General features: G+C 24.7%; 1 protein-coding gene across 1 annotated transcript; it reads left to right on the forward strand.

Annotated features, from left to right (window-relative positions):
- The first annotated feature begins 8,529 nt into the window (after nt 1-8,529).
- LOC129615721 (angiotensin-converting enzyme-like) lies at nt 8,530-23,669 on the forward strand. Its single transcript, XM_055531088.1, has 6 exons — nt 8,530-8,583; nt 21,164-21,642; nt 21,699-21,832; nt 21,906-22,362; nt 22,452-23,048; nt 23,116-23,669. Exons 1-6 carry the CDS (start codon nt 8,530-8,532, stop codon nt 23,399-23,401), a joined length of 2,007 nt encoding a protein of 668 aa, XP_055387063.1. The 3' UTR covers nt 23,402-23,669.
- Nucleotides 23,670-24,844: the final 1,175 nt, after the last annotated feature.

The following is a 24,844-nucleotide window of genomic DNA, read 5'->3' on the forward strand; positions in this document are numbered from 1 at the left end:
AAAGTGAAATTCAAATTTTTTGTAAGATTCTCAAAAAGTCACAATCTGAAAATAAATATATGCGATACAATTATTTTTAACAAAATTTTAGATATTTTTAATAAATTTTCAACTTACGATCGTAATTTAACTTTTTACGATCAGATATTTTCCATCCTTATATAATTACTTGGAATAAATAATAAAAGCTATGAGACGATATTTAAAATTTATTGAATTTTTCCCTTTACTCTATATGGGTACAAAACAAAAAAATAAAGAATTCCCAGTTTCGAACGCCATTTGAAAATGCTGTATGGACAAAATTAGTATAGGCATCTAAAGCATACCAACTTTCTCTCACAATAATTGCTAAACATGATAAATTTATATGAAAACGAGAAAAAAAATAGAGTTGACCTTGTCAACTCTGTGATACCCGTACGAATTTGTTATCCTATGTGCAAATAAAGATGCCATAAATGACTATGGGACAGACTATAACTTTAAGTTGCCGTATTACCACATTAATTTATGCAAAATTTCAGTACTGTGTGTTTTTCAAAATACTGTGTGTGCCAAACTAATATTTAAGTTGTATGGCAGCTACCAGAAAGAGCTAAGAAATTTTCACAAATTTTATCAAACACATTGGCCCTAGTAATATATTCGCTTGTGTGAAATTTCAATACCATAGCTTTTATAGTTTCTGAGATATAGCCAAATAACTTTTGAAGTTGTATGGCAGGTACCAGAAGGAGCCAAGTAATTTCAACGACTTTTATCATACACATTGGCCCTACTAGTATATTCGTTTGTGTGAAATTTCAATACCATAGCTTATATAGTTTCTGAGATATAGCCAAATAACTTTTGAAGTTGTATGGCAGGTACCAGAAGGAGCCAAGTAATTTCAACGACTTTTATTATACACATTGGCCCTACTGATATATTCGTTTTTTGTGAAATTTCAATACCACAACTTTTATAGTTTCTGAGATATAGCCAAATAAATTTTGAAGTTGTATGGCAGCTACCCGAACCGGTACCCCAATCATGTCCAATTTAAATAGGGGTCTGGCACTTACTACAATAAATCATTTGTGAAAATTTGGTGAACTTAGCTCAATTAGTTTTTGAGTTATCGTGGGGACGGACGGACGGACGGACAGACAAAGCTAAATCAACTCAGAATTTGACGCTGATCAAAAACATACACTTGAGTCTATATCTAAGACCGTTATTTCTTAGCGTTACAAACGGTAAGGCAAATTTAGTATACCCTTCGAACATACGTTCGTACGGGTATAAAGATGTCATTTTTAATTCTTACAGGAATAAGAGTGTATAGAGAGATTTTTGTATGATGGTGAGTTACACCACCATACAAGTAGGTGAGTGGTGAGAGTATAATAGTGATAAATAAATTTTATGATATACTTTGATTAAAATTTTATAAATTGATTAAAATGTAGAAAATACATATATGATAAGAATTATAGTACAATTTCCATTTTTGTGAAAGTGGTAACCCCATTTAAAATTCAACATTATGTACATATAACAGTTATCTGCCAAACAATATTATCTACCAGTATTCATAACAATACAAAAATAATAAATACAAAAAAAATCATATATAACAAATCTATTAAAATATTTTATTTGTGCCCTGTTTATTATTTCTGCACATACACTATATAAAGAAAAAAGGAAAAATATCAAGGTCAAGCTCAAATATAACTGGATGCTAAAATTATTGCATGCCATTGCATTTAACATTTTTTAAACAAAAAAAAATCAGTTATTTCATTGTTATATTCCCAATTATTGTTATTTAAAAAGTAAAGGGGCGCATTCTATATATGCATACTTATAGGTGGAACATTTCAAGAGAGGATTAAAAAAAATTTATGATATTTAATGTTTTTTTTTATATATTTATTTTATTACCATTTTTTTTTATTCCTTTTTATCAAATCTGGTCTTGAAAGGTGTTGGCTTGGCTTTCACGACTATTTATTATATATATGTATATGCAATATATGTGTATGTTGTTTGATTTGTCATTTCAGATAACAACATTTTTCCAATCTCCAACTATAAAAATGATACACCTTTAATATAAGATATAAAAAAAAAAGGCCAAGAAACTATATAAAAATGAAATTAATAATGTAAAAGTGATCTGCACAAAACAAAAAAACCAGAGAGAGAGAGAAAAAAAATGCTTCAAGGAATAGGAAATTCGGGTTTAATTTTAGTTTTTTTAATTCAAACTGTATTACAATTAACATGAGTAAAAAATTACTGAAAAAGAAAAAACAACTAAAATAAATTTGAGCAAAAAAAGAAACTAAAACAGATCTGAACCACTTTTTCTTGAACTTGCAACTTGCATGTCTTTCCACATTAAAATTTAATTAAGGACATGAATATATAGGATATTCGTTATATGAACAATGTAAAAAATTCATAAAATATTTAAATTTATTAAAAAAAAATGTGGGTATTTTACTTAAATTGTAATAAGATACAATTTCAAAATGAGTACACGCACACACATAATATGTATACCTTTATCTTACAAAATACATACATACATGAATATACACACTAGTTTAAAAAGGAAAAAAAAGAAGAATTATACTAATTTTTTCAAGGTAATGGAGCAGTACCACAAAACGGAAGAATTAAATTAATGTTTTTTTGATGCAACATTGGACATAATACATGACATGACATACAAAGTAATTATGTTACAAGAGTATATATTCGTTTATTTCTTCCTGCCATAGTAACAGTACTTTTTATGAAAAAAGGAATATATATATATATACAATGTATATTTTTTTGTCTGTCCCATCTGAAGCAAATTCTTATATGTAATTATTTTCTTTTTTTCAAAAGTCAATGTAACAGTGATTTAAGGAATGAAAATGAGAATACGTCATATAATTATTAGCAATTCTGAATTAATATACGAACCATTTATAAGCCTATTTGGGATGAAGGTCGCAATATGTAGAACATTTTTTCCTTTCAAACTCATATGAGAAGCACGCATGGCTCCAATTAAGTCTCTCCATCTTTCTATGTTTTTTGACTAAGTTTCGCTTTTCTTTTTCAAATATTTTTCGCCATGCATTTTTAGGCCCACCGGTTTTTCTGTCTAGTTTTGAGAATTCCATACTAAAACCTGCTTTTTTACAGATTATTCAAGTGTTCTCAATATGTTGCCCATCCATTTATATATTTATTCCTTCTTATTTCTTTTTGTATTGAATCATGCTCACATAGGCTCAATTTATTATTTTTTCTAATTCTGTTTGACAAGAATATTGGGCATATGATGCGGAGATATATTATATTTGTGTAAACCTGTATGTTTTCATTCACCTGTGTTATATATATATATATATATATTTTAATCTAATTTTAAGCCTTCAAAATATTTTTAGTAGTTAGTTCAATTCTTCAAACATCTGAAATGAAATTATAAAGCTGTGGAACTGAATTAATCTTATAATTATATACAAAAATAATTTGCCATCATAAATGTTAAAAGAATATAGTGTTGCTAATACTTTAAATTTTAATTATTTCAACTGTATTATTATAAGCAGCAACGCAGGTAACATCACAATTCACTATGCGTAATTGTTAATAATATTTGCGAACCGCAAAACATCCTCAAAATATCCTAAAAAATAATTTAATAAAATGTCAGAAATCGCTATATTATGCAATTACGCCACACAAAATTACTAAATATTACAAACTTGTATATCTAGTATAAATTTTTGATTAATGGAATCGACTCAATTAAATAATTTATTTTGTAAAAAAAAAATTTCTTTTAAAACATGAAATTGATTAATGCAAGTTCAAAAATTATTAACGACCAGTGAAAATTCAATCATATTAAAGAATAAAAATTAAAATAATGGCTTAAAAATGGTGTTTTCATTATTCATATATGCTTGACAACATTTCTTGTAGATTTATAGTTTAAAATTATATTTCCTTCACCTTCACCATAGCATTAAGATCAAGATCTTGCACTGCAATCTTAATGATAAATTTTTTCATATCAGATATTTAATTTGTCTCTTTTCTTTTATTTTTTATATTTAAAATATTTGGCACTACATAAATTTTCGAAACCTTCTCTTTTAATATTATTAATTATTTGTCAACTAGAACTTAATCTTATATGATTTCAATGACTTTTCATCAATAGTATGAATCAAGATTAAAAGATTATTTATTATTAAAATTTATTTGTTTTTATATTCATTTATAAACAAATACTAAAATTAAGCCATTAAAATGAATAACATTTGAGTATACACTTTTCTGATTTCATAAATATCCAATTTTAAATTCATATAGATTTAATGAAAGATGTTGGATAAGAATTGTTAATCTCATAAATACACACATAATATGTAACATTTAATAGATTATATTAACATTAAATCTATACTCAAATCATCAAGTACATATCTAGTCTTAAATATATATAAATTATTAAATTATCCTTTTAAAAGAAATATTAATTATTCAACTCAAAAATTATGGCATATCTATATATAACGTTTGTAAAATGTAGTATAAATTTTAAACTAATATTTATAAGATATTTTTTGCTGAACAAATTCTGTCCAAAGAATTAATATCGAAAAATTATATGCAAGATCAGATATTGCTCTCATATACATGAAATTACAGAATAAAGTATAATACAAATTAATAAAATCTATACGATAATAATCATTCCACCTATTTAATAACAATTTTCATTTTTAATATCTCATTTTTTAATAATAAACATAACTATAATCACAATGTCTCCTTCATAATTAATAAAATCTTGTTGAGTTACATATGCATATATAAATATGAGTTACGTATACATATATCATATTGTAATTTTAAATTTATTGTAGACAGATACAACAACCAGACTGAATTTTTTCTATAAACAATTTAGTTTGTATAATTTCCTATATAGTATACATACCCTAAGAGTACGACACATTAAAATCATTAATTTTCATAATTGAAAAAAAAAATTGAATTTTTAGACCGTCGGGAATTCAAATATTTTACGTATATGATAATACAGAAATTAAAATGAACCTTAAATATTTAAAGAATCTAAATCATTTCAAATTAACCAGAAAAAAAATAAAGTATGTGTATAAATTTTGCACATAATTATAATTTTAAAATGAAAGGGAAAACAAATAATCAGTCATTAATGTTTTTTCGAATAATAATATGTGTGACGTAAAAAATTAAATATTTGTTACATGTACGAGTATAATATTTGTTACATTTTAATTTGTTACATGTATACATATGACAGATACTGTATAATTATACATAAAATAATACATTAATTACTCCGGGTTTTTCTTGGTATTAAAAACAATTTGAGGAAAAATGTTCATTTCAGTTTAAAATTTATTCAAAACTATTATAATATTTAATAGAATACGCAGGACCAATTTTGATGTACCTCACTTCAGTAGCTTTAATATATGGTTAAGACCAGATCAATCAAATGTTGTTCTCAAAAAACATGAACTTCTATTCAGTACTCACATTTGAATGTTACAATTTATTCTTTCTCATTTTCCTAAAAGTAGAACCAACGATTAGTTAACACCATAGAGCGGAACAATAAGTCAGCTAGATTTAAAAGATGCTAATGAATAACTTATGGATTTGTTTTACTTCAATAATTTTTCCACTTAGGCGACCATAAATTGGTAAATGATAGTGCTCTATACTGGCAGTTAAACGTTTATTTTGCTATTGAAAAAAACCTTTAAGCATAGTAAGTATTTATTACACATACATACACATATAGAGTCAAACATTGTTTTTGCAGTCTCTTGAAATTGAGCCATTTTAACAGTAGAGACAGCATAATTAAGATGAAGTTGCCTAAATCAATCAATTTAAAAAAAAAAACAAATTGAAGTAATTTATGCACACTCATTGATAACTCAAAACTAGTTTATCCCAAAGAAAGAATCGTATATCGCCTTACAAATGCCATTAAAATTACAATAATGTCATTGAATATCTTTGAGCACTATATCACCTTTTAAACTCCAGTTAGTTTCAGTACCAGTGCATTGTAGGCCTCAAACAAGTGTTGGTTTTTTATTTAAAATTTTTTAAATAAGATAACATTACTACGCTCAAAAAACAAATAAAAAATTATTATTTTGAGCTTAATGTAAAGTAAATCTAAAATATTTTAATTTCAAAAAAAAAATTACAAAAATTATAATTTTTTTTTCTGATAAAAACATTAAAAAAAAATTAACGTTTTTACTTAATTTTATAAATTATTTATTTCACACATTTTTTTAATTTATTAATCATATATTCATAAACATTTATTTGCATAGAAGATAGTAAAAAAATATATACGTATGTATACATATATATGTATCTGTATGTACAAGAGAGCCGTACCCATATATTATATAACAAGAAAAATGGTAATACAAATTATTTATTAAAAAATTATTAAAAATTTTATTTAATTTTTATCCTTGATCTAAATAAGGAAATCGATATTTAAATATTAAAATATTGCAAAAAAATATTTATTTTATTTTATATATATACATACGGTAATTTTATTATAATTCCGTTAAAATATATGTGTATTGCAAATATTGTAAAGGTAATATAAAATTTATTACTTTTATTTAATTTAAAAATAATTTATATATAGAAATAATTTTTAATTAATAATATTGATATTAAAAAAAAATATATATATTATTAATTTTACGTTATACAAATATTAATTAATTACTATACTTTTTTTAATATTTTATTAAATTATAAAATTCCTATTGAATAGAGATTTGAATAGAACATACATGTACGAATATGTATGTATTTAAAAAGTTTCAATAAAATTATATTTTTCTTTAGCATTTCAATTTGAGTTATTGTATTCTAAGCCCAGATTAAGCAATTTAGTTAAAATATTTTCTTATGTATCTAATGAAAACCCTAATAAACTATGTGTAATAGATAATCATTAAAGCTTTACTTTATAAATTTCAATTTTCAACAATTATTTATAGCAATTAATTTGATATCATCTTAATTTCTCTTGTAAATATAGGAAGTTTTCATAATTATATAATTACACCTTTACGTTTACATACATAATTGTAAAATAATTAGTATATAATTACAAAAAATTTTAATATAGACAGGTACTTCTTTTCTTGACCATTTATAATAAAAATCAGAAAAAAAAAATTTTAAAAGTTCTTCTTTACTTCTTTAAATTTAATGTAAAATAAATTTTATTATACAAGTAATAAATGTAACATTCAAATGTCAATATGTAAAATAGACACCTTTTAATTTAAATTTTCATATAAAAATGTCAATAAATTGTCTAATATTTTAAATTATATTCTCAAACAATTTCTTGGGCTAACATAAAACACAAAACATACAAGTATATTATACATATTCATAATGGATTACGATACAATTACACACTAAAGATAACTACTATTATTAACCTATAAAATTAAAATTAAATAATAATTATCTTATTTTATCTAATGTTCGCATACCTAATCAGCTATATAATTATAATACCATTCACTTACATTATTAGAGGTAAGATTTTTAACTTAAGAAAAAAATAATTTATCTCTGAAGAAAAAAATTAACAATTACATATGTACATATATAAAATTAATAATATCACAAAAATCATTTAAATATCAAACAATACATTAAATTATGAAATTTATTATGTTTTCCTTTAATAAATGCTCAATAAATTCATATTAAACCAACAGCTATGCCATAACGTATAAATTATTAATTTAATTCAAATAATTAATAAAAATTGTACAATTATGCATTTTAAAATGTAAAAGTGATAAAATATTTTTATATAGGTCAGTCAAGTTTTATACTGATTTGAACTCATAAATTTTTAAATTTAATCCATTTTGAAAATAAACTATTGAAATTATGAGAGAAACGATTAAAAAAATTTTATTTCTATTCACACAAATCAATAATTTTTTTTTTTTTATTGAAATTAAAATTATGTAAATGTAAATTACAATTTAATGGAAATATATTTTATGCAATATATGTGGTTAAAAAATAAAAAATGCAAAAAAAAAACAAATAACAGTAAAGTTAGAGAATTTAAAAACAAAAAAATGCAATGCACATTTACTTAAAAGTTTTAAATTTAATTACTTATACGTTATACTCATACAAAGTTACTTACATATTCATGTTAATTTTCGTAACATAAATTTGTAAAAATCAAAATTTGACCAATGTATGTTTTCAAAATATCTTCTATAGGTCTATAGATTATTTTCTTAAAACAAATTACAAACATAATTAACTCATACTTCATTTTAGAATTTATAAATGAAAAATGCCCAAAATCGAAATAAGAATTCGAAAATTGAAATTATTACTCCCACCTAGCTTTTCATCAAATTTAAATCAAACCGTGTAAAAATGGATGGATCCGCCTTCGACTACATCTTTGCCCCGCCAAGTTTGCTACAGCAAGTAATTTGGAATAATGTCCAAAAATTCTACACGAAAGAAAGCACAGAAGGAAGAAAATCAACTGTTGCCAATTTTGTAAAATGGCAGCATGACCCATGATACCATGCGGCCACTGTGATACGGCCCCTAATGGTACTTCAAGTTTCACAATCATCTGAATGCACAGTATATCTAATAGCAGTAGATGCAAGAGATTGAGTAAGGTTGTGGCGTAACATCGAATCAACACATATCATTGCCATACTCTGAATTTTGCTAATCAATTTGCAGCTTTACGGAGTGGCGACTACCAAACTAGAACAAACCACCGTTTTGTATAGCCACTATACCATGTTTGGTTTCAAACCCGACCTCTTTCCGATGAATTTTTTCACAAATAAAATGTAATAGTTGCCTTCTTCGCTCTTTTCATAATGTTAGACTTCCAGTTTAGCTTTGAATCAAGAATCAGGCACAAGAATTTAACCTCCCTGTTAAAGGATAAGTGGATTCCGTTGAATATTGGTGAAGTTTGGCATCTTATATCTCCTACTGAAAATAACTAGAAACAAATTGTAAAAGTTTGGTGATGCTCGTTTTATTCGCCTTTGAGTTACCGTACGATAGGCAGACATTTCTAAATCAACGCAGAATTTGGCTCTGATCAAAAATATATATATATATACATGTTTATACAGCAGACGACCTCTTCAAGTGATTGTAAACTCGAAAGTGACAATACCAAAATTAATTTAGCCTTCACTAAAGTGCAGGGTATAAAAATACTTGTTACAGTTTCTTTAATATGGGAAGCTTGAGAAATGACCAATAACTGTGTACGTATGCATAAATAGAATCGTTAATATCTTAATATTTTTCTAATTACCTAATAAAAATTAGATATGATTTGTAATAAAATGTTACTAATGAACGTAAAATTAATGAATTAACATAAAAATAAAAACTATATGTAGCTATATATAGTAGAAATAAAAATTTGAAAATTATTATCGAATATCGACCGCAAAAATAATTCGTTGTATACTCGTATAAAGTGGGTATTACAGAATACAAAACAAATTATTCCATTCGAAAGCAAATTCTAGAAAGCAAATTGTGAAAATTTTTATTGTTTTATTGTAAAAGATAAAAAATTATCTAAAAAATTTATTCAATATTAAAATAATATTATTATTAAGATATGCAAATTTTATCGATTTTTTAGATAATATTAAATGTATATACTTCATTTTTAATATACTTGATAAGAATAAAGAAAGTTATGTAAAGCGAAAATATTTGAAAAATTCTTAAGATTTACGCACTTTTCATAAAATATTTCTGTAAATTTAAACTGGCTATACCTACTAGCTCTGGGAAAATAGTATATCCAGTTCCAGTATATGCATTAACTTCTACACTTGCCTATAGAACACTTTCCAATTAATCAGTAAAATTATAAAAATCAGACCGTTGATGGAATATTTTTTATTTTTAATTAAAAATGTTTAATGCCATATAAATTATCTATATGCAATTAGTTACATATATACATTATATACCCATAATATAATTCTTTATTGATTTTACAATCTAACATTTTTAATAAAACACTCTTAAAGCATCATATAGGCCTACAACTTATTGCAATTAAAAATTAAAAATCAATAAAAAAAAATGAAATTTATTATGATTATGCTTAAATGTGTGAAAAACACAAATTCAAAAATAAAATTATCACCTTGAATATTTTGCATATAATAATATGAACTATGTGTGTATACACAATGTATGATATAATCGCTACTATCGTACAATATTGCAAATAAATATTTCTTATATTATTATAACCCACATATACAGGGTGTCCAACATTCGACAGCACTCCCAAAGCAGAGAGGTAGAATGTTTCCAGAATAACAAAAATATATTTGCTATACCGAAATTTTTTTGGGCCCTCCTTTTCAGGTTATGAGACCTCTAGATTTGCATTTTCTGAAAACCGCCTAATTTTTACATTTTCATTGATAACTCTGTAAATTTGACGGGTAACCATCAACTTTATATACTCATTTTATAAGCTCATCAAATTTCCCTTCTAAAAGTGTTGTGATAATGTCGAAAACATTTTTTAATTTTGCTTTGACTGTTGTTCACTCATAATTACACGTTACTAACCTATCATTTTTCGCACGGAAAAAGATATCTGAAATTCCATACCTTCATTTTTGATTATGAACAAAAAGTCCTGTACTGAATCACCGTGTTTATAATATGTTGTATATATATGCATAATTTATATTTTCTCTATTTATTAATCTAAAATTTATTAGTAGCAAATCAATTACAATAAAGTTTAAATAAAATTAACAATAAATGCTACTCTTTATTACCACATAGTAATTTTTGTGTTTTACTTTATTTAATTTTTTTCTTATGTTTTATTTTTCTTATTTCTTGTTAAGGACACACCTTTGTATATGTTATAATGCATATAAAAACAATAATCATATTTCATTGAAAACGCTTTTTAAAATGATTTCAGTGTACTTAGAATAATAAATTGTAACTTATGTGATTACCCCACATACAAGTACATAATCATAATGTACTTACATAAATGTATGTACCTCAAAAATTATGTACTCAAAGTTGACATTTACCATAATATTAAAATTATATACAATGTATGTATGTGTGTAAGATCAAATTAACTTGCAATATGTTGCGCTCTATATAAATTGTGATCCGAATTTATATAGTTTTCCTAAAAAGAGAACAAAATTATTTGACATTTTGTATACACATAGAACATGCAATATGTATGGTGAGTAAACACTTATATTATGCTCTATAAATGTAGTTGAGTATATTACTTATGCTTGCCTTATATTCATGAGTACTATACTTTCGTTAGAGCTCAAATTTCAGAGTCATTATATCCAAACCATATCATTAAAATAATAGATTCAATGTAAGGCATAAAAATAATTATTTAACAAAATGTGTAAAATTTATGTAAAAATTTCGTATATATATATGTATATATATCTAATGTGATCTGAAAAAAACAAAAATAAATGCAAAAAGCATAAACTTCATTTTATAAGATCAGATATGCGAAAAATTATTAAATTGATTACTATAATTGATTAATAATTGATTTCGCGGTTATACTCTTTTTCCCGTTACTTTTTTTTTATTTATGTTTGTTTTTCTTAATAATTGCTTCTCATATTCTGAATAGTATATTGTATATTAGTTTTTATATTACCAGTTTTAAAGTTCTAAATTTTCTAATAACAATGAAAAATATTCAAGAATATTATTTTGTACATATTTAAATTAATTAGAATTGATGTGATCAATCAGAAGAAAATCGTTTGCACCCAAAATTACTAACTGTAAAATTTTGAATATATTGTCGAAAGAGGATTAACATTAACATACAATATAACACGATCAACAATGAATGTATAATGCGGGTGATATAATAATAATAATTTTGCGCTAATAAACATTATAATTTAAGATTATAATAATAATGGATGATGTGCATTTTAAAATTAGAAAATAAGAACATTTTCATTTAAAAAAAGTAGAAATAATATTTTCTTTTAAAAATTTATATGTATTACTTCAAAGTTATTTCACTTTGAAGTAATACATAAACCATATGTGGACCATGACCCTTAGCAGTAAACCATGTTGGAATGGTCGACAATGTCCCATTTCTTCCAATAATTCAAGGCACGCGGGACCGTTGTCTTAGTGTCCAAAAGTATGGTTACCACTCTCCTCTGGGCTACACCATCACATTTCTTGTTTCCGTATATATGCCGTAATGTCCCAGCACCCACATCAAAGTTACCTTGTTATATAAATAGCCAGGACGTCAGGGGCATCAATTAATTTCATTAATAGTTTGGATCCCACTATATCAGTCCCGATTTCCCCATTTTATATTTTAAAAACTTAATTGATAAATTTAGTTTTATTTCCTTACTATTTGCTTATATATATATATATACACATAACATGCAATTTTATTTGAAATTTTAATATAATTGAAACATACATACATTATATTATGTATAATAATGTATAAGAATGTGTACGAATAGACATGCGTTAAGTGTATATTTAATGTTCTGTACTCGTACAGAATTTCCGTAATTATTCGTAATTAATAAATAATGGTTTTCACCTTGAATGAACCACCCACCCACCTGTAAATCAAAGTTAATGAAATATAAGTTGAGTTTATCTATGCTTAACAAAATAAAAAATCAAATATAATTAAACTAAAATTTTCAGAATAATTTTTAATTACCACATTTTTTATTTTCTTATCTTTCTTATTTTTCTCTATATTCCTGTCTTAAATCTTAAAAAAAAAATAAAACATTAAAGACTCAAACCACTTAAGTAACTAGTATTATTAAGTTTCTATGTATGTATATCGTACACGCCGAAGAAAACAAAAACTTTATTTTAAAAATTTTGCGACAATTAAACGGAAATAATTTGTGAAATACAAATAAAAAACATAAAGAAATTATAAAAAAAAAAATTTTTGCAAACCTATTTGGTATAATAATAGTGTAATTAAGTTTATTATATTTATTTCTGAAGTAGTATTATAAGAATTTTAACACATTAAAATCATTTAGAGAATATATGATATGCAATCCTTGCAAGAGTTTCAAACGTTCTATTGTGAATCGTTATTTAATAATAAAATCTATAAATCGTTCATATTTTGGAAGTAGGAAAAACATAATTTTCAATACTCTAATTTTGAGTTAGAGAAGTTAGATGCTCAGGATCAAAATCCAGATGAACAGTCAGATTATTTTATAATTGAAATAAATATATAAATATATGAATATGCCTGGTGACGGAATTCTCATTTTCGTACAGATTATGCAAAGTTATACACATAAATGTTTTTCTAATTTCAAAAATTCGAATTTGTCTCTCAAGTTAATTAAGTTTCACTGTAAGTTTCAATCTAATTTAGTAATGATTTCTCTTATTGAAGCTCTTATTGTCTTATTGATTTTTCTATCCACAATATCTTTTAATATAATAATATAAGATTGTAAATCAAATCATGTGAATTTGACAACGCCGAAACCAAGAGGTATGCAGTAAATATGATATTATTTACATACATACATATACATTAATATTTGAAAAAGTAATCAAAATTGCTGCGATTCTACATTCGGCTTTTTTCATTGTTAATGAAATTATTAAATTCTATAGATCACCTTTATTTTATGTTAAGATGAATATGGTATAGATACAAACATTCTTAAGGTAAAATATAATTCCGTCATTAAGCATGCAACACCATTTATAAAAATCATTCACTGGAACTGATATTAAGTAAGATTTCGGTTTTTTTTTTTTTTTTTGCTAAAAGAACAACAAAAGAAAACAATTTATTCGACTTTTACGAATAGAGAACGAATATTTCAAATTTAAGGTATATTTTGATATTGAAAACATTAAATTTATTTTAAGAATTTAAATATACTCTATACGTACCAACATATATATTATCTATTTAGAGCACATACATAAATATACGCACGTCACGTACAAAAATGTTCAGATGCATATTATTTATATTGTTCTTTTTATCTTATATTAATTTATTTAGTTTTTCAATATTATGTATGTACATTGTATTTTTGGAAAATTTTATACATATAGTACTAATATTTTAAAAATAGATGTATGTATATTATTTAGTATTTAGACGACGTAAGGTCAAACATTTTCCTGTCAAAATAATTAAATTTAGGTTAAAAATAATTTATTTTTATATTATATGCGGAAAACTTTAAAGAAAACGAATATAAGTATAGAGTTGACCGTGTCAACAATATGATACCAGTGCGATTTTATGATTTTATAATATTGTATTAAAACTGTCATATGGCTCTTTTAATATTCTACCGATTATTTCTTGAAATAGTAACTTTATTTATAGGATATTCATATTTAATTTATTATTATCGTATTAAGAACTATTAAGACTGATAATTTCGATATGACAGGCACGTTTTAGAAAAAAGTAACAAACTGTACTGAGGAAACAATAAAAATAATTATGGGGCAATTCAAGAATTCAAAGCGCCGCTCTAAATAACCTACGCTGACTTCAAAACGGCTTTCAATAAAATAACTAAATCATTAAAGCAATGTACGAAAGTGAGAAGCTGCAATCTACAATTGTAGTAGTCGATAATATCCACAAAGGGTATTAGGCAACGTTGTTCTTCTTTCACACGTTCAAGCAATTTCAACCTTTGAGTTCTATTCAACCTTTAATAAGTCTAACACTCAAATAATTTAAATTACTAACAATAATTTCTTCTATTATAGAAAAAACGTAAATAAAATGCAATTAGATTAAATTAAAGAAAGCGTCAACAACTTTTTTTTCCAATTCCGATTTAGTAATTATTTTTCTAAGAAATTTGTGACTAATTTGTGACTAATCTGACAAAAAATTAAAAAAAAATTAACAATTTTAAAAAATTTTATGCTTTGTTAGCATAATTAATCAAAAAAAATAATTAATAAGAAAAAAATTTTTAATTGTTTATATTAGTTTTTTTTTTCATATCGAATTCCAACAACGCAAAAAATTAGATTTGGAAGAAATCGCTAATTTGAAGTAAATAATTAAAACAAAATTTATTAAATAATTTCTTTAAAATTGAGTCCTTCTGTGTCCTGTTTATATAATTCTTGTTAAAAATTTTCAGAATAGATTTGGTGGCAAGACTTAACTAATCAAAAAAAATTCAATATTTTGAGACAATTTTGCAATTATACCCTAGACTGTACACCTTTCGTGAAGTGGTATATTAACTTTAGTATGGAGTTTGTAACCATTTTAAAGAGTCGTCTGCAGTATGAACCTACATACATATATACTTACTTAGCGTAACATTATGCATCAATTTACACATGTCCGTCCGTTCATCACATTATAACTCAAACGCAAAAAAAGGGAAAACAACCAAACTTTCAGAAATTGTTTCATGAAAAGTTTGGCTGCTCTAGTTATTACACCAAGCCGAACAACGGGTTGGGATTCGGGAAGCTGCTATACAACTCTAAAGGTTATTTTATTTAAAAGCTATATTTAATATTTTAAAAATTAATTGAAGTAATTAACTGAGTTAAGGAAGTGTCGAATTATAATGTGTGTACGCCTCAAAAATTTTGTTTATTTGGCTCTGTAGGCATTCATTTTATAATTAGATTATCATGGTACAAGGTATAATTCACTCAGCTTAAGTCGACTTTAACGTTTTTACTTGTTATCTTTAATATTTATTATTTTTATGAAACCTTTTCTGCAACTTAAAGGAAGTTTCCATAGTTTTCCAATGTTTCGACTTGTACTCTAGAATATCTATAATTTTAATCTATATGATGCATGTATGTGTTGTATTGAAATTTCAAAATTAGTTCAAATAAATTCTGAATACAGAAAAATTCTTTTTCTTTAAAGAAGAATTTTTCTGCCGTATTTTTAAAAATGAGAGAATTATTCTTCAATAATTTTTAAAACCGTTTGATTTAATATTATTTAACCTTCATTATATACAAATATTCTTAATATCGTTTTTTAGAACCATATAACACTTTAATCTTTAATTAAATCTAATAATATATACGAGTAGTATATATTGTTTTTGGTTGCATTTACATATAAATATTATATACAAGTAGTATAACTATATGTGCATAATAATATAATATTCATACATACAATACACATGTGATTGTGTGTATTCTATACGTCATATAAGTTTTTACTTATTCCGGTTCCGTTGATTGATTTCTGTGATGTTCAACGATATGGAAAAGAAAAGCAAAAGTTTCTAACTTCAAAATTTTATAGAGTAACTATACATGTTATATACTCTGTACATTACAATGAATAAATTGTAAAGATATCAAAACTTCTTCAAAAATAATAAAATAAAACCAAAAAAATATTGTTTTTTTTTTGTTTTAATAAAAGAAAAAGAAAAATGCAAGAAAATTAAAAAATAAAAAAAACAAAAAGTATGCTGAATAGTTAACTTACTTCTAAGTTATATGATAGAGGAGACACCCTTTAATAGTTGATTTTTATTTAATTCAGTTGACGAGATTTCATTTAACAATTCAGTACGGGATTCGATGTCACGGACAAAGTTTTTCTTACACAATAGTAAAATTATTTTCCTTTATTTTGGTTTTATTTTCCTCTATACTTGTAATTCGTTCATAAATTGTAATTAAATTACATATTTGCGGGGTTTTTTGGTAAAAACGTTTAAAGAAAAACAAAAAAAAACTTAAGCAAAATTGAAAAGTGAAATTTAAAATAAAAAACCCAAAATAATTTTTTGAAAGAAGAAATGTTATTTTCATTACGTTTTTTGCCTACTAATAAAATTTTATTTCAATATTGGATTATATTTATTTTAAATTTAACGTTTCTAAATAATGAAATTGAAGCACAATATGTGGAATACAATCCAGGACAGGTAATTTATTCATCGAAATAGCATACACATAGCCCACTCGAAATAGCATACTGGAACTGCGCCTAATATTAGAAGTGCCATGTTCTTAAGTCACTGTTGTTGGATATTAAAATTTATTATTATTAAATATATACAGTTTAACTTGTATAAGAGGAAGCGCGAAATTTTTTTCTTGCATTTCACACTTATTTAGTTTCAGCGTCGAGTATGTACTTCTAATTTTGACGGGGACTTTAATTTTTTTTAAAACTAATTGTAATTTTAAAAGTTTTTCCCTTATATATATAGTAAAACCTATCAGAAACAGAATTGCAAGGAACCGAAACTTCTTTAAGAATTAGACAGTTTTTATATTATACACAGATTTTTTGATCGTCCCGGTATTCACACTTTTCTCCTTGAGTTAATAAATCAAAAGAATAATGATAATTTTGATTTTGAAAGAAATATTTTGTCAAATATGCATCCTTCTTTAAAATAGGTTTTTTGCATTTCCTAAAAAAAAAATAATTTAACATTTTAAACCAAGATTAAAAATGTCTATACATTTTCAAGAAAATTGGGCTCCCCTCACCTCAGGATCAGGTTTTGATAAGTTTTACATTGTATATCGAATAATATGAATGTAAAAATGATTTAAATTATTAAAATATATAAAGGCAGTATACATGTTAAAACAGTTAAAAAGACTCAAAAGATGGAAAAGCTACGTAATTCGGCTAATACAAGTTCTCATCACGTACTTAGGTATCTCTAATCCAGATTCAACTAGATGCAATTTTGGGCACATATTTTGGAATATTCAACAAGATATTAAAAAAATTTATACTAAAATAACTTCGATTTTTGATTAGCAATCAAAAAAATAGTAAAAATCGATATACTAATTTAAATACTTATACATATAATTTTGATTCATTTTCAAATTAATTTCATAATTCCATAATCATTTATTTATTTTGATTCTTGCACTCGAATTCTTTTCATTCAAACACCAAAATACTTTTGAAAAATTTTAATAAACATAGTATATACATACATATGTAAGTATGTGTACGCAAATATCATTATGATTTTAGATGTAAAAAGGAGATATGCTTGATTGAATCATGTCAAAAATAGGGTAAAAATATTTATGACGAAAAAAAAATTAAATAAGAACTTACAAGACGTGCGCTTATTTTTTCTTCTTATAACACATTTTTACATATATTCTTATATTGTGTGTGATGCACATAAAATATATTTGAATATAAAATGTAAATCATTATAAAAAAATTTTAAAAATATAAATTACTAACTACATTTTATGTATTTTTCTTCTTTAAATAATTTCACTCAGAAAAAAAAATAATTAAAATTTTGAAGTTGAATTTCAAAGTAGAGCTGTAGGCAATTGCCAATATTTAAATTTTATTTTATATCGATATTTTTTGACAATTCGTTTGAAAGTTTTTTTAAAAATTTCAGAAGATATTTCTGGAAAAGAACCACTAAACCTTTTTACTTAAATATTGCAGTCATCTGTAATACATTCATATTTTGTTTTGCAATTTAAATTTTGCATTAGGTCATTCATTTAAGAGAGTATTTTTAGCACTTTTCCAAAATTTTTTTGAAAAAAAAGTGCTTATTATTTTCACTCTGTCCGTCCGTCCGTCCGTGCAATTTGTTGCAATGAAACCATAAGCATTTTTGAAATTTTGCAAACGCAGAAAGGCAGTGGCTGGCTTCCCCTAGCGCGGTATACTATAGTTAAACTTTAGAAAAACAAAATGGCCGTTCAAATTTACCGTTATCGAAAGTCCTTTTTTTCCAAATTTTTGATGTCGTTTATCTTCTAGACTCCAGCCTGTAGAAGCCTGAGTTTTCATTGTAAAATTTGAATTTTTGACACCTTATATTTCCGAAACCGCAAGCTTTTTCAAATTTCTATAAACGCAAAAAGCTAACGATAAATTCCATGACATTAAAAAATATAATTGTTTTTCTTAACTCATACAATTAACCCTTAAAATCGAGCATTATATTAACCCCCACTTTATACTAATTTTTGCTTTAGTTCAAAGACTGCATAAATCGTTTATCCTAAATATATGCAATCCTAGAAATAGTTTCGTTTATGAATGAAAATGATTTTAATAGTGTGGTGGATATACATAAATTGTTTTTAAAAGCAGTATTTTCACTTGTTGAAGGGAAAAGTGCTACAATACAAACCATTGGTTTGACCCAACTTTATTCAATTTTATTTTACAAGTTGCTTGAAGACCCTTACAAGTATTTTACTTCTTACTATCTATTTGAAGAATATATTATTTTTAAATTGTGCTAATTTTAAATTTTTGAAAATTGTTATATTAGAAATTTCATTAAATAATGTTATGAATATTGAAAATTTTAAAATTACAATTAAGTATCGAAGTCCGCCCTGTGCAAATTTTGTGGGGGTAGTGACGTGCACATCCTTTGCGACTGCCAGATACTGGTTGTCTGGCGGCACATTTTTTTGGACAGGGTTTCCTACGCGTTCGGGGACTGCTCTCAAACTCCCTTGGGGATGTCTTCAGTTTCATACTTGGAGCGGGGATATTGTAAGTGGGGTCGTGGGGAAGTAGCGAATGGCTGCGGTGATCCGGAGCACTCCCGTCCCACTCGGTTCCTTTAAAAAGCTACAACTCTATGGTAAAATATTGTAAGTTTATCACTTATACGTGAAATTTTATTTAATAATAGCGTTGTTTTACTTACTCAACTTTATAGTTAAGTTAATTATATTTTCATTATTATATATGTATGTATAAACTCAAAAATATCTTTTCCCCTTACATATATGTACATTATACAGTGTGTACATGCATTATTATAAACTATTAAGAAGTTAACAATCCGCGATATTTTTTTGTTTTTTATTTTATCTCACGATTTTCTTTCATTTTTTGTTTTGGTATGTAAAACAACAACATTATTTTGTATACCTACTTATAAATGATAAGAAACTTTTCTCCATCTAATATAAATTTTGATATCTTTTCATATTATGATTGTCATAGTCAATGAATAATTTAATAACTTACATAATAAAATAAAATAAATTATAATTTATAAAATAAAATTTAATAATCTTCAAAACAAAATTTTGTAATGAAATAAAATTTAAACAAAACAAAGTGTATTTATATACATGTGTATATACACATACATATACGTATACATATATTATATTTTATTGCACGCAATGAAATTTTATAGATCTATCTAACGGCATTGAACAGATAACTATTTAAATTGTCGTTATTTTCGTTTTAATGTACGTAACGTACTTACTTTATTCATATAAATTCGATGGTCCAAAAGAAAAATTGCTTAAATCGGAAAAATGTGTTTATTGAAGAAATTATGCTTAAAACTTAAATTTAAAAGTTTAGATCAAATCCTTAATCTTGTCAGGGTGTAGATTAAACAATCAGCAACTTAAAACATGAACCAATTTTTAAAAAATTTTCAAAAGTGACTATACAAAGCTAAAGCTGATTAAAGCATGTTGAAAAAATTTTCACATATTAAATATTAAACTATATAAAATTTATATCAAAATTCTAATAAAATAAAAACACATCCAAACTGGACTTAGGTAATTGTCTCTTGTAACCATCGTTATCGTAAATTGAATATAAAAACATTTTCTTAGAATCGAAAAAAAAAAGTTTAATTGTTAATGAAATTAATTAAAAATTTCTAATAATAATTTTGAATATAACAATTATTTCCATTGCACAATAAAAACTATCTAAATCACCTTATTTTTAATATTACAACATAATCGCAAAATTACAAACAGGGTGTATAATATAGAATCAAATTTTATTTGACAAATGAAAAATTATATTTGCATATACTTATGGTAAATAACCTTATTTAAAAAACAAAAATTTATGACAGTTTTATGACATATGTATTTTGTGACAAAAAAAAATAATTTGTAATTGTTAATTTTCTTATACTTATATTTATTAGAACAATATTACTTTTAGCCATACGGCAATAATCAAGAAGAAGCAATTCAATTCTTACATGAATATGATCGTGAAGCATCCGAAATGTGTAATAGATTGGCATCGAGTGAATGGCGTTTTGAAACAAATACAACCGATTTTAATCGTAGACGTATGAAAGAACAACAATCACTTGCATCAAAATTCGCTTGCATAAGTTGGCGGAAAGCTACTTCAATAAATACTGGCTTCACTATTGATGGCAATATAAGGAGACAATTTGATAGAATATTACGACAAGGACATTGTGGATTAGGGGAAGTTAAATATTTAGAACTACAACATGTTTTAAATTTATTAAAAGATAATTATAATAATGCAAAAATATGTCCTTTCCCAAATAACCGATTAACAGAAAATACTTATACACCATCAAATTTATATCCTATTCCAATAACAAATAATTATGTTAAAACGACAACAGGATATTGTGGATTAAAAATTAATGATTTAACCAAGTAAGTAAATGAAACCTTAAAGAATTTTAAGCTAATTTTATTCTTTAAATTTTAAGGATAATGGAAAATTCGAAAATTGAAGCTGAACTACGTTATATTTGGACAGCTTGGAGAGATGTAACTGGGCCTCCACTTCGTAATACATTTATGCGTTATGTGGATTTAGTTAATCAAGCGGCAAGAATTCATGGTAACTGAAAAAAAAAACTTTTGTTTAAAAAAAAATATTTATTGTAAAAATCATGTGTAATAACTTTTTAAAGGTTTTAGGGATGCTGGAGAACAAGCACGATCTCTCTATGAAGATCCAAATTTTTATTTTACTGTACAAGATCTTTGGCATAATATACAACCACTTTATAAACAATTATTTACATTTGTACGTCGTGCTTTAGTTCGATTCTATGGTCCACAAATAATTCGGCCCGATGGACCTATACCAGCACATGTTTTTGGTAATATGTGGGCGCAAAATTGGCAAAATATATTTGATTTAATAAAGCCGGGGCGAAAAGATACACCAAATGTAACAAGTGAAATGATAAGACAAGGTTATAATGCAGTACGGATATTTCAAGCGGCTGAAGAATTTTTTACATCAATGGGCTTACCGCCAATGTCAGCAGAATTTTGGCGAAATTCAGTGATACAAAAATCTAATGAAATTTACATGCAATGTTCTACATCAACCTGGGATTTTTGTAATAATATTGATTTTAGGTATATACATACTTATCATTTTATATATTTCTCGTTATCTGAACTCAAAATTTAATATTCAACCAAAATCAAATTATTTTGTTGTATAGAGTTAAACAATGTACAGAAGTAACGTTAGAAGATTATATTAATGCACATAAAGAACTTGCTCATATACAATATTTTATGCATTATGCAAGTCAACCACACATTTTTCATGATGGTCCAAATCCAGCATTTCATGAAGCCATATCAAATTCTATTGCATTATCAATTTCAAATCCAGTACATCTTCAAAGAATCGGTTTATTGGCAAAATCTTTTGAAACAGAAAGTGGTAATGCAATGGTTAGCATTGAATATTTATTATTTATAGCATTGAAAAAATTACCACTTTTGGCATTCAGTTTAACTTTAGAACGTTGGCGATGGCATATATTTGAAAAAGGTCCTGTTGGTATGAATAGACGTTGGTGGGAATTACATTTACGATATATGGGAATTATACCACCATTAATAAGACAAAATGAACATTTTGATGCTGGTTCTAAATATCATGTTATAGCAGATGAAGAATATATTAAATATTTTATAGCAACAATATTAGAATTTCAAATTTATTCTGAAATGTGTTCAGTATCAAATCATGTTGGTCCATTACATACTTGTGATGTATATAGATCTAGAGAAGCTGGTCGTATTTTAGTGTAAATATATATATATATATATTTAATTATAAAATTATTTTTAAATTTAAAAATTTTTAAATTTTAGAGATTTAATGAATAATGGAGCTTCCTTGTCAACTGATCAACTAATTAAATTTTTCACAAAAGGTAAAACATCAAAAATTTCAACAGATGCATTATTGGAATATTTTCAACCATTAAAAGCATGGCTTGAAATTCAAAATCGTGATGAAAATGTAATAGGATGGAATTCCAATCTAGATGATGTAGGTCTATTCCAAATGTTAAAAAGTTGTGCAAACAAAAAAATAAATTATATGGTATCTAGTATAGTTTATATTATAAATTTAATTATTATGTTTAATTTATGAGAGTTGTAATTATGATAATGTTACATAAAATAAGTTATTTACCAAAAATATGGATTTAAATATTTACAAAATTTTTATATATAATTGAGCTAGATTGAGCCCTTCCAGATTTTGTTTGGTTTGGAACTAATATAAATTTTTAGAAAATCAATTAGAAACACAAGATTGGAAAGTATATGTACTTGGAAGCAAAGTAAAAGCGTATCTGAAAATCAACATATGTAATTATGAAAAGAAAAGCAATTAAAAGATAAGCCAATAAAAACGAATGAGCAATGAATGCCAGAAAATTAAATAAATTTCCAATTTAATTAAAAAAACAATTTTTTGAAACATGCAATTGCCATCTCTTATAAAGGTTGGCCATCTCAATTTTTTTTTCAAATTATTATTTTAAGGAATCATTCTAAAGAATATTGAATTGAAAAACATTTTTGTTTATTTTATAAAAGAATTTATTAAAAATGATGAATCATATAAATTGTTATTAATATGAAAAATTTTAATTAAATAAAAATAATTAATTTTATATTAATATTTTCATAAATAATTCACCTGATATGCTAATTATAAATAGAAACTTTTAACAATTTATAAATTATTAAAAATTTTCATCACCCAAAACAAAAAATCAAATCTGTCGTTTTCATAATTGAAAAGACGAAAATACAAAATTATAATAAAATTAAAAATTATATCTACATAATGGTCGCTGTAATTAAATACAATTTATGCGCCAGTTATAATTTTAGAAAAACAATTAATTGAAAATAATTCAGCAATATTAAGAGTACAATCATTTTTAAAATTACATTTTACTTATAAGATTAATTGTTATTGGTCGAAGGAATAATGAACAAATTAATATTATTAATGTAATTGCTTTATTTAATTAGTAATCAATTATCATAATTAATAAATTGTTAATATAATTTACTAAATACCATAATTCATCAAAGAAAATTTTGATATGAGCTCAAGTTATTTAGTACCATAGTTTGTATAAATAGCCACTTATATTGTTTTAAGAAGAATTTCAATGGCTACATTATCTAACTATTTATGGAATCATTTATCAGAAACATAATTATAATAAAAAAGAAAATTGACTTAAATCGAGAATCATGCACATTAACACAAAATTTCATTAAACTTGGTCAGTTACAGCAAATTCCGAAGTCTAACAGGTATGTGATGAAAATATCTCTAAAATATTCTAAAAATTGTTAAGTTAAAGAAATATTCTCTATGTAAATTACAAGATTTACTGGTAATTATTGTATACTAATACTTCTTATATTATTTAATTTTATACTAAATTTTCTTTTATAATATAAAAATTTGAAATTAAAACAATATTAATTTTCAATAAAAAAACCGGCAGAGCTTATGCATATGCATATTAATCGTAAAATATGAAAATAAAAAGATTTTTATATACAA

Source organism: Condylostylus longicornis, unplaced genomic scaffold (assembly GCF_029603195.1).
Source record: "Condylostylus longicornis isolate FDR11 unplaced genomic scaffold, ASM2960319v2 ptg000145l, whole genome shotgun sequence".
NCBI classification, from domain to species: Eukaryota; Metazoa; Arthropoda; class Insecta; order Diptera; family Dolichopodidae; genus Condylostylus; species Condylostylus longicornis.